General features: G+C 38.1%; 1 protein-coding gene across 5 annotated transcripts in view; it reads right to left on the bottom strand.

The window, feature by feature from the left end:
* Positions 1–6401: 6401 nt before the first annotated feature.
* Positions 6402–12252, bottom strand: part of RABGAP1L (RAB GTPase activating protein 1 like) — a 700878-nt gene continuing 695027 nt past the window's right edge. For all 5 annotated transcript variants that reach the window (XM_081224264.1, XM_081224265.1, XM_081224267.1 and 2 more), the window contains one exon: positions 6402–11598. In XM_081224264.1, the coding sequence (XP_081080390.1) occupies positions 11446–11598 (153 nt within the window). In that variant the 3' untranslated portion in view covers positions 6402–11445. The remainder of the gene's footprint in view (positions 11599–12252) is intronic.

Genomic DNA, 12252 nt, shown 5'->3' with positions numbered 1-12252 from the left:
CGGTTTCCCCTCCTAGACTGTTGCAGGACTTCCGTAGTACCTTCACCTGCGAGTCTCTAGTTGTCACCCAGGTTTGGATTCGGTTTAAGTGAGCCTATTCGCTGAAGAAAATGTGGGCTGAGCTTTCCTGGGGCTGCCTTCTGCTCCTGTTCTGGCTCCCGCAATCCCGCTATGTAAGGCCCTTGAGAACCTCCCCCCCACCCCCGCCTTTTCAGACTGTTTTAGCCTCTGGCCGACTGAAAATGTCTGCAGCCCCGTTGAGAGCATAAACAGTAACCCGGGAGAAGTCAAATAGCCCACACTCGGCTTAATATATCGCCCGAGGTAGCGATTAGAATCAGCACGTCAGAGGAGGAAAAAAGGACTAGAAAAAGGCAGGCTGACCATTATGGTAGTAAAGAATCTGAAGTACAGCACAAAAACAAATTACAGCTACGTACAACGTGCATGAATCTCAAACGTGACGTTAAGGGGAAAGAAGCCAGACAGAAGTTCTTCTCTTTTGGTTCCATTTAAATGAAATCTAAAACTGCGAGACATTCAAAATCGGGTTCGTCTTTCCTTAAGTGGGGAGGACAATGACAGGCGCCAAAAGGGGACTTTTGAGGTTCAAGTAACGTTCTGTTTTCTTTCTTTGGATGCTGGTTACAGATGTGTTCACTTTGTAGAAATTTCATTGAGCTGTAATTTGTGTACTTTATTTTGTATGTTATAGTTAACTAAAAGTTATATTTAAGTAGGCCCAGGAGGGAATTTTCCAGAGATGATAGAATGTTACACTGACACATGCAATTGTCAGAATTCACAGAACGGGGACTTTCTGGTGGTCCAGTGATAAAGAATCTGCCTTCCAATGCAGCGGACGCAGGTTTGATCCCTGGTTGGGGAACTAAGATCCCACATGCTATGGGGCAACTGAGCCCGCGGGCCTCAGCTAGAGCCCGTGGTGCTGCAAACTACAGATGCCACACCACAACTAGAGAGAGAAAGTCCATCCGCATGCCACAGCTAGAAAGAAACCCTCACACCACAACGAAGAGCCTGCGCTACAATGAAATATCCCACATGCCACAACTAAGACCAGAAAAAGAAAATAAAAAAGATTTTAAAGAGGCCAAGAAAATATTTTTTTTAATGTATGCTGTCTGTAAATTAAAATAAAAAAAGAATTCATAGAATGAACTCAGACTGTGCATTTTGTTTAGTTATACCTCAAGTTTTTTAAAAAGTGTCTAGGGAGTTCCCTGGTGGTCCAGTAGTTAGGACTCCTGGCACTTTCACTGCTGAGGCCAGGGTTCAATCGCTGGTCAGGGAACTAAGATCCCACAAGCAGCACAGCACAGCCAAAATAATAATAATAAAATAAAATACTCCACTTAAAAAAAGAGTGTCTAACTGGAAGCCTGGAATTATTTAGGTACTTAATTAAATAGGAAGAAATATCCTAGTCCACTGTGTGAGAACTTGACCTAATGCCGTGATTTTTAAATTTGCTTGATTATGCACCTTGGGCAACTTCTCCGCCAGATATCCTAAAGCCACAGGTTTTAAGTACCACCTGTTACCAGTGACTCCCAAATCTATACCTTCAGTTCCACGGTATCTCTGAGCTTCAGACTCTGCCTTTGCTTCGATGTCTGATAAGCACATCAAATTCAGCTTGTCTGAAAAACAAAACCACCAAAAAAACCTCCGGATTTCTCATCCTCGCACACCAAATCAGTTCTTCCAGTTATTCTCCAGCTCTGTGAATGGTCACCTCATTTTCTTAATTGCTCAGGCCAAGCATACTTGAGCTCTCAAGTCATACTTGAGCCTTCAATTTCAGGTCCTACATCCCATTCTCTGGCAAGTCTTGCTGGTTTTATCTTCAAACTATAATGAGAATAAAATCACTTCTCTCACCTAATCTGTGACAAAGGAGGCAAGAATATACAACGGAGAAAAGACAGCCTCTTCAATAAGTGGTGCTGGGAAAACTGGAAAGCTACATGTAAAAGAATGAAATTAGAACACTCCCTAACACCATACACAAAAATAAACTCAGAATGGATTAGAGACCTAAATGTAAGACCAGACACTATAAAACTCTTAGAGGAAAACATAGGCAGTACACTGTTTGACATACATCGCAGCAAGATCTTTTTTGATCCACCTCAGAGTAATGGAAATAAAAACAAAAACAAATGGGACCCAATTAAACTTAAAAGCTTTTGCACAGCAAAGGAAACCATAAACAAGACAAAAAGACAATCCTCAGAATGGGAGAAAACATTTGCAAACAAAGCAACTGACAAAGGATTAATCTCCAAGATATACAAACAGCTCATGCAGCTCAATATCAAAAACAACCCAATCAAAAAATGGGTGGAAGACCTAAATAGACATTTCTCCAAAGAAGACATACAGACTGCCAAAAAACACAGATGCTCAACATCACTAATTATTAGAGAAATGCAAATCAATACTACAATGAGGTATCACCTCACACCAGTCAGAATGGCCATCATCAAAAAATCTACAAATGGGACTTCCCTGGTGGTACAGTGGTTAAGAATCCACCTGCCAATGCAGGGGACGCAGGTTCGAGCCCTGGTCTGGGAAGATCCCACATGCCACGGAGCAACTAAGCCCGTGCGCCACAACTACTGAAGCCCATGTGCCACAACAACTGAAGCCCGCGAGCCTAGAGCCTGTGCTCCGCAACAAGAGAAGCCACCGTGATGAGAAGCCTGTGCATTGCAACGAAAAGTAGCCCCTGCTCACCACAACTAGAGAAAGCCCACGCGCAGCAACAAAGACCCAAAGCAGCCAAAAATAAACAACAACAAAAAAAAGATGTTTAAAAAAACATCTACAAACAATAAATGCTGGAGAGGGTGTGGAGAAAAGGGAAGCCTCTTGTACTGTTGGTGGGAATGTAAACTGATACAACCACTACGGAGAACAATATAGAGGTTCCTTAAGAAACTAAAAATAGAACTACCATATGACCCAGCAATCCCACTACTGGGCATATACCCTGAGAAAACCATAATTCAAAAAGACACATGCACCCCAATGTTCACTGCAGCACTATTTACAATAGCCAGGACATGGAAGCAACCTAAATGCCCATCAACAGAGGAATGGATAAAGAAGATGTGGTACATATATACAATGGAATATTACTCAGCCATTAAAAGGAATGAAATTGGGGAATTTGTAGAGATGTGGATAGACTTAGAGACTGTCATACAGAGTGAAGTAAGTCAGAAAAGTATCATATACTAATGCACGTATGTGGAAAAATGGTATAGATGATCTTATTTGCAAAGCAGAAATAGAGACACGTGTAGAGAACAAATGTATGGATACCAATGGGGAAGGGGGGGTGGGATGAATTGGGAGATGGGGATTGACATATATACACTATTGATACTATGTATAAAGTAGATAACTAATGAGAACCTACTGTAGAGCACAGGGAACTCTACTAAGTGCTTTGCAGTGACCTAAATGGGAAGGAAATTCAAAAAAGAAGGCATATATGTATACGTATAGTTGATTCACTTTGCTGTACAGTAGAAACTAACACACAACACTGTAAAGCAACTATACTCCAATTAAAAAATTAAAAAAAGATAAACTCCCTTTTTACATCATACTATTAAGAAAGGTGGTTGCTACTCTGGACAAATTCTTTTTTAATTTCTAGTGAGTATAAAAGTGAAATTAAGTTTAAAAACACTGAAAACATTTAAAAGATATCAGACTCAAAATTTTAATACCTCATTAAATGATTACATTTTTAAAAAATAAATAAATAAAACCATTTCTCACAACCTCCACTGCTACTACCCAAGACCAAGACATCATTATTTTGTCTGGATTTTTAGCCTCCTAGCTGGTTTCTCTGCTTCCCCACTGTGCCTTTACGGTTAGTTTTCCACAGGATAGCCACAGTAATCTTTTCAAATGATTATATCCCTTTGCTTAAAAACCTCCAATAACTTCCTGTTAGGCTTAGAATAAAGTCCAAACTCCTTACATAACCTGGAATGTTTTGCATGATCTTATATCTCACCTTTATGAGTTCCTTTATCTCACGGAACTCATCTCTCACCAGTTTCCCCTCTCCCTGGTTTAAACAGTGGCATTTTTGTTACTCCTTGAATCCACTGAGTTTGTTCTCACCTCCAGGCCTGTACTCTGTGCTTCCTGTCTGGAATGGTTTTCCTCCAGATCGTCACAAACCTTTTTCTATCTTCATTTTGTGCCAGCATTTAAAACACCTCATAATTCCCGTTCTTAAGGGTCAAAAAACTCCATGCTGCTTCTCTCCAGCTGTATCCTATAATTGTCCTTACATCTATCATGTAGAAGCAAACTGACTTCTTGCCCTGCTACCATTAGGAGTAATTGAGTACATCAGATCCCAAAGTCAAGAAAAAAAATTAAGAACTTTGCATCCTGAGATAAAAACAAAACATCATCAACAAGACATACACACATCAGGGTCATTGTGTCTAGTTCTAGTCCCCCAAATAAATGAATTTCTGAACCTTAGCCTTTCCTGTAAAATTGGACTCCCTAAAATCAAACAAACACCTTATCTCTGACTTTTGCAATGCTGATGTCTAAAAATATGGATAGTAGTGTGAGAACTGCTGTTTTCCCACCATGAACAAACTAATTATAGATTCTATACTTGGAAATTGTGTAGTTTTTTCCTATAAATAGTTGTAATTTCTATTTGGCGAGCTTGTTCTTCTAAAGCCTGAACTTCCTTGCAAACTTTCTTTGCAAGTAAACTTTCAAAAGATTTTGCTGAGTGTCCCTTTGACAGTACTGAAAAGTTTTGTTAAAGTATAATTTCAAAAAGGTGAAATCAAGATTCTCATGCAAATATAAAACAAATATTAACAAATATTTTATGCAATTCATTGCATAAACCATGAGGGTAGCAACAAGTTCTTAAAACTATCAAAGAGTACATTTGCACAGGTGGGTACTTTAGGCAATTTAACAATGGAATATTAGTGTAAGGTTGCAAAGTTAGACACAAACTAGTTAATGTCCTACAGGGTAGTAAACTATACATAACCTTTCGAGTCGTCTATTCCACTGGAAAGAAAATAGGGATTTGCATCCCTACTGGACAAAAATCTACAGGTTAACAGGTAACTTCACTAAGTGTAGGGCCTTTAATCAATAATGAACAGTAAGTTCCACTTGTCAAGTCAAGACCATGTCAAGACCATTCATGACCTCCTCACTGCCAAGCTCAGTAGATATTTTCTGAATAATTTGACTTTTTTTTTTTTTGCGGTACGTGGGCCTCTCACTGTTGTGGCCTCTCCCGTTGCGGAGCACAGGCTCCGGACACGCAGGCTCAGCGGCCATGGCTCATGGGCCCAGCCGATCGCGGCATGTGGGATCCTCCCGGACCGGGGCACGAACCCGTGTCCCCTGCATCAGCAGGCAGACTCTCAACCACTGCGCCACCAGGGAAGCCCCGACTGTTTAATTTTTATGTAAAACTTCTCATTTTTTAAATTACTGCATAGGCCAAACAAAAGATGTCTGTGGCTGGGTGTGGGCCGCAAACTAATTTTACAATCTCTGATTACTATTTTTTAATACATGCTGAATTCTAAGAGGAGCTGACTAATCTGGCATTCATTCGGTTCCATGGACACCCAAAACAAAATGCAAATTAGAACAAAATGCAAATAGGGATTCTCTGCACCCTGCCTCCACTTCAAGAGAGCCTCTGGAGTTCTGTTTGAATTATATGATGTCACCCACTGTGCTGTACGCTGAAAGGTGAGCAGCAGCCACCCAATCCAGGATTAGCCAATCAGATTTTTGCAAGATTTTGAAACTGGGACACTGAGATGCCAGCCCATCTCTGCTGGTCACTTGAAGAGAGGACATGTAAACTTGGAAGTTGTGCACTTAGAAGCAGGGGATGCGTCTTTTCAGAGAGAGAAGCAGCAGCAGATAAGCATCACCTGGCAAGACAAGCAGAAGAGTGATTATCAGAACAATTGCTTAGGTTGCTGATGGCAGTCCAGTCCCTTGTCCCCGTGCCTCTTCAGGCCCAATGGTTTGGCCTTTGGTAGCTATGAGCTAAATATACTTTTTTCCTTTTAATTAATTGCCTTATTATTATTAAGCTAGCTTAAGAGAGTTTGTTACTTGCAACCAAGGAATCACTATAGAGAGGAATACAGGGCACTTGGTTGTACCTGCTGTACAGGATATCATTTTGCAGGGTATAACCTGGAGCAAACTCCTGTATATTTCTTCTTGCTAAATTCACTAGAGTCTAGTGTCAGATAAGTTTTTCACAAACATTGGGTTCAGCTGATTCAGAATAAAATCAACTAGAAAAAAATTAAAAAGCCATATGGATTTCAGAACAAATGTTTATTACTGCTTAATGGGGCCAAAGGAGCAACACAAAGCATTGAAAACATCACTGGCTCACAAAAACAGTCATCTTGCTACCTTCTCGGTTGCATTTGTTTATTTCACAAGGCTTCATTCACACATGAAAACAAGATACTAATCCAATTCAAGTTCATAACAATTATAAAAGTAAACATTTGTTGGGACAATGTACAATAAATTGCACTTTTTTTAAACAAGCATTACATTTACATTTATAGAGTGTACTATACATAATACATGGAATTATGGAAACATCTAATTGGTCAGTGTTGACAGAGGAGAGAGGCTGCTCACTAATTTCTTTTGAAGTCAATTAGCACTGTTTGAGCTAATCAACTCCTTTATTCTGGAACCTGTTTTCACTGGAGAAGCCATGGGCAAAATCATAGAATTCATAAAAATAGATGGCACAGAATTTCTACTACCTCCTCAGCAAGGGAAAGGTAGGAGTTGAAAGAAATGACGTGGGGCTGACTGAGAAACTTTCTTCCTTATTTGAACTAAGGATTCATACATTATGCAAAATACCAAAAATAGAGAAACTGATGCAAAGGCTATTGGGATCTTGGATTCTGGGGCCATTTCCAGGCTTTATTCTTGTGCTTTCATGACACCAGAGTCTTGATGTGTTTATGTCCTTATCATTCAGTTTCCTATATTTTATTCCATATATAATATATAGTTATTAAAAGTTACATTTTAACAGAAAAGATTTTACATGTTAACTTACTGCCAATGAAAAAGGAAAGTAACTCAAAATATTCATCTTCTACTCAATGATTCTTTTTTCTTAACGTTTTCAGAATACCACTAATGATAAACCAGGGGTGGAGATGGGGAGAGTAGGACATGTTGATGAACATGTTTTTATAGCAAGTAGCAAATACATTTGGAGGTAAGCCTGACGTGTAGTCTTTTAGATGGAAGCTAAGAAAGGGACTTCTGACAATTGACTGTAGTCACTAAGCTACTCATAAACATCCACTTTTCTCCTTACAACTCAAGATCATCATCTCCTATTGAGGTGCAGCCTGCACTGAAGTATTCATTTTGGTAGCTCTTGAAAGATAAGGAAATCCCTAAGGGCTTTACCTATATTATATGGAAGCCACTATGAGAGAGGAAGGATGTTTTCAAGCAGTTCCAGTTCAATGTGACAATCAGCATGGCAACTAGAGAGAAAGAGTTTTATATATCTGGTAGTAGGAAACACAGGCCACTGAGTTGTGCCTGGCCTTCTGTATCTGATCGCCATGTACATATTCAGTTGCATGGTACCTGGGTACACCAAAGAGGCAGGGATACTCCATATAAAATTCTACCAATCACACACACATACACAAATCTCACAGCATTCAAATCAAACAACAGAGTTTGTCCATGCTCTCATTTACCTGTAATTGAAGCAAGAGAATTGGAGCTACTTTAGAGTGGTTTTTTTTTTAAGAGTAAGTTATACAACAGAATAATCTTACTAAGTAATTAAAAGTGTTCTTTTCCAGAAAGATAAAACAAACAGGGTACTTAATTTTTTGAAAGCTTTTCTTCCCAGAAGGGTCTTGAAATCAGACAACCACCTTAGCAGAATAATGAGTAGACTGATTTCAGCTCAAGAAAAAGAAAACTCAATCCCTTACGTTAGTTACATATGCGATTCTCATCCTCAGTAACTAATCGATTCCTTAAAGGATCTAACTCTCATCTCTTGTGCCCTAAACTGTGTATTCTCTTGTTTTTCTTACTTTAGGTAGGAAATGAAGCTACTAATTATTAACTAGAAAGTATTTTAAGAAAATGGAGTAAGGGTTTGAGAAAAATGAATATTAATACACAGTATAAGAGGATGGAATTTTTGAAAACAATGAAACAAGATAAATACTATTAAATACCCCAACATCAGTACAAACATTACTTTTCTACTTTATTATGGAAATTTAAGAAAGCCAATGCAGAACAAATTACTAACTTAATAGTTGGGAGAGATGAAGAGAATTATTGGTTTCATGGAAAGATAGGGTCATAAGCCTATGTGACATTCCTATTAATGTTTCTGATAGGCATTCATATACAGACCATTAGGTAACTGAGAATTTATTTGCATTAAATTGTATGTAACTAAATATAACCAAATTGTGCCATGGCTCAGGATGTGGGAAGCTAGCAAACATATGCACTGCAAAATTCAGCTTGGTTTCTTTCAGCTTTAAGGAAATGTGTTAAGATTCTCAAGATATAAAAGCTAATGACTGAATTATCCAATTGAATTTCATTCTCTTAAGTTATTCTGCAGAATTTAATGAAAGGAGAAATCGTCACTTCTCAGAATGTTGCAAATGTTGGATTTTTGGAGGAATGTTTTATATAATGTATGTTAGGAAAAGATGAAAAACACTCTAGAGTATCGGAAAATTTCCTGGATATTTGAGCTGGTCAATCTCTTTCTAAAAGAAATCAAGAGAAGAGTAACAATTCTCAAATATACTTCAAAAGAAGAGAAATTAAAACTAGCAGTTATTTAATGCTGGAATGCATGAGTTTTCAAACAACACATGGTGAAGGGCATGGGGTCTGGGATAGTGCTATTATAATATTGTATGAATAATATCATACACCAACTTCTGAATTTTCTTTCCTTCTGTATTTGCTATTGCTACTTACCCAAAGACATTGCAGTGAGGGACAGTTTAGACTATGGTACCAATACACATACCCAAGTATGATATGGAACTGGAAAAGGAAAAAAAAAATCTATGGATGGCCACTGTAATCTTTTAAAAGAGTTAAAAGAAAATGAAAAAGACAGATTTATTAAACATTTGGAATATATGTACCTAGTTATTTTGTTTAAAGAAAAAAATGTAATGGGCTATGAAATTGAGCCAGGTCTACAGATAAGAACTGGACCTAGAGCTATTTCTCTCTCAACTACCATTTAAGGAAAATTATGCAATTTAGGCATTCTGTGAAATGTAAAAAGAGCTCTATACAGTAGAATTATGAGATTCACAAAACACAAAAGAACATTTAATTTAGCTAGCCATCTGATAAGGCAACTTGTACAAGGCTTCTTGGGATCAAAGCATAAAGTACCAGTAAAGCTAACAAACTCTATTAAAAGATTTACAGAAACAAGTACCAAGATGCAATTTTCTAGCCATTATATTCTGCAAAAAAAAAAAAAAAGGAAAAAAAAGTTAATTTTTCTAAACCACCATGTTGGAAATGTTAAAGTCAACACAGATACTCAGAATGCTATTTTCCTTTTGGGTGAAAGGAAATGAAAACTATGATGAGAGATGTCAGGACAAAAAAAAAAGAATTCTATAAGAAAAGTATTAATTTGATGAGTGTAAGGAAGGATAACAAACAACCACATCAGTTTTATGGGCTGTAGATGATACGAACACTTACCGATGAAGGGGATTTCACTTTTTAGAGTTTAATGATTACTTTAGAGGAAAGGATCCATCATGAACAACTTGTAGTACATGCTCCTGGAGTTGAGATGGCTCTTAGATGATTTTTACTTCCAAGAGTGTGTTACTTTTAACTGCAACATATGGCACAGATGAGAGTCACTCTGGCACTACAGAGTTTGAGATACTTTGCAAAGAATATGTTCAACAGTGAAGCCAAGCATGAGTATCAATAAATGTTACTATACATAGCTGACAGTAGTTTGGTTGCTGTAAAGGACCAAAGCCCTCCAAAATAGCTTAAAAAATGGGAAAATTAGTTTTTCCCTTACCAAAGGATTTCCTGCAAGGACTATTTATAAAGACATGTTAAATATAATTGAAAAAAATATTTCCATCAACTTTTAAACAATAGCTTTACCTTTCCATGAGATAAGCATTTCTATAAAGGTTATATATGCAATCAAAAATGTTACAAATGCATTTGCATCTCTTCATCTAGGGGTACAAAGGGCACATTTTTAGGAAGCTACAGAAATCAGAAAAAGTTGCCTAATATTAAACTAAGATGATATGAAGCTGACTTCTATTTCCCATTTCATAACTTTAACAAAGTTACAGTATATTAGTGTTTCCTTAGCAAGTATATGTCAACATTAAATGAATACTCTGTCCCTGGTTCTACATTCCATTCTAAGCACAACAGCTGTTCCTTTCTAGGGCCTTTCTAGGCTTCCCTGGTGAAGGTTTCCTAAAGATGCAACTCATAATATCCACTTCTGACTTTACATTTGTCAGAAGTCACAACTGTGTTCTTACTTAGGAACTTGCAATTCCCATGTGGAGTTCTTAAAAGGACCTGTTAGAAGACCAGGACCAAAATGATTTCTTTTATCCTGCATTTATCAAAATCTCAGTTCTTTTTATCTAGTGTGTGTTTTCAATAGCCTATCTTATTCCATGGTTCTTGGCACTTCATTTCCACATGTACCCAACAGAAAATGAAAATAAACTGTCTTTGGGAACTGTTCAATCCCAGGTCTGTTCTTTACTTTGGATAGGATTACCGCTATCCTGGGCATCACTTTCAGGAGGAAACCTGACAGTGGTCATGACTGGTCTCACAATGTGCTTTATCTGAATGAATCCTGAAAAGTTAAGAGGTTTAGGTTGCAATCTCTTTTTCTTGCTGTGACAAATACCTGCCTATCACTTCAAACTTGGAATAAAAGACAACTCCATTTTTATGTAAGATAAAAATAATATGGATAATTAGTTCTAAATAAAAAGCATTTAGTTCTGAATTACTTATTTCCAACCAAACATCAGGCATGTAAAATAATGTGTAATACTATGATGGATCGGAACACAGTCTTCCATGAAGAAGCACAAAAACAGGTATTCGACATAAATCAGGTTAGTTTAAATAACATCCCTTTTTTTAAAGTGTCAAACAAGAAAGAGTAAGAGCTACTGAAAGATCCTGGCTTGCTTTCTGGCCTCCTTCCCTTCCTTTTAAAGGGACACCAGGAATCATCCTGGGTTTCCGTTGCTTTGATCGTTGTGCTCTTGTACTTGGGTGAGGCTGGACCTATGTGCTCTCCTTGGGGGGCTGGGTGGCCTGTGGCGGCTGCAGTGGCTGCGTTCCCGTGGCCGTTTTGATAGAGTTAAGGGTTTTGCTAAACCAAGAGTTTTTTGCAGCTTGGATTTCATTCATAAGGGCTCCCCTCTGATGTTCAAGTTCCTAATTCAAGAAAGAAAATCATCTGAGTTATATAAATATCTTCTCTCTGCCAAAAAAATTAGAGTATAGCTTTTTGGAATCCACAGGTCTACACAGCCGCAGTTTTCTTCCTACAAAACCCAGGTGAGATTTAGTTGGCTTCTGAATGCAAGAAAAATAATTAGAGCTAAAAGAATTACCACTAAAAACCAGAATCTGTGCTTTCTCTGATCAGTGAAATGAAACCTCATTTTATCCTTTTTTCCCCCGGCAATTTAGGTCTAAATCTAGGTTTAGGCTACAGCCTAAGAGAAGATGTTTAAAACCACAGGTAAACGTAAACATACAGATGGGATGAATTTTTACTGATAGTGTAAGCATGAATAAATTCTAGTTCCAAACACATGGCCTGTGCCCTTGAGGACGTACAAGGTCAGAAGCAGAAAGAGTTCAGGATCATTAGTGTGGTGCAGCAGGTGCCATGGCAGGATACGGCAAGGGTGAGGGTCACTGGTAAGAAGGAAGTGGGAACAGTCCATCAGAAGCCAGGACTGCTTTTCTAACTCTGATATCCGCCAATATGGAAAGAGGTTATGGGGAAAGGGATTTGGCAAAATCAGGTAAAGATGAAAAGAAGCTCCAAAGAAAGAAAAGAATGGCTGTCAGCCAACGTTC

This window comes from Mesoplodon bidens, assembly GCF_964165515.1.
Source record: "Mesoplodon bidens genome assembly, chromosome: 2".
Classification (NCBI taxonomy): Eukaryota; Metazoa; Chordata; class Mammalia; order Artiodactyla; family Ziphiidae; genus Mesoplodon; species Mesoplodon bidens.
Note: the sequence above shows the minus strand (reverse complement) of the source record. Positions and strands in the feature narration are given on the sequence as shown.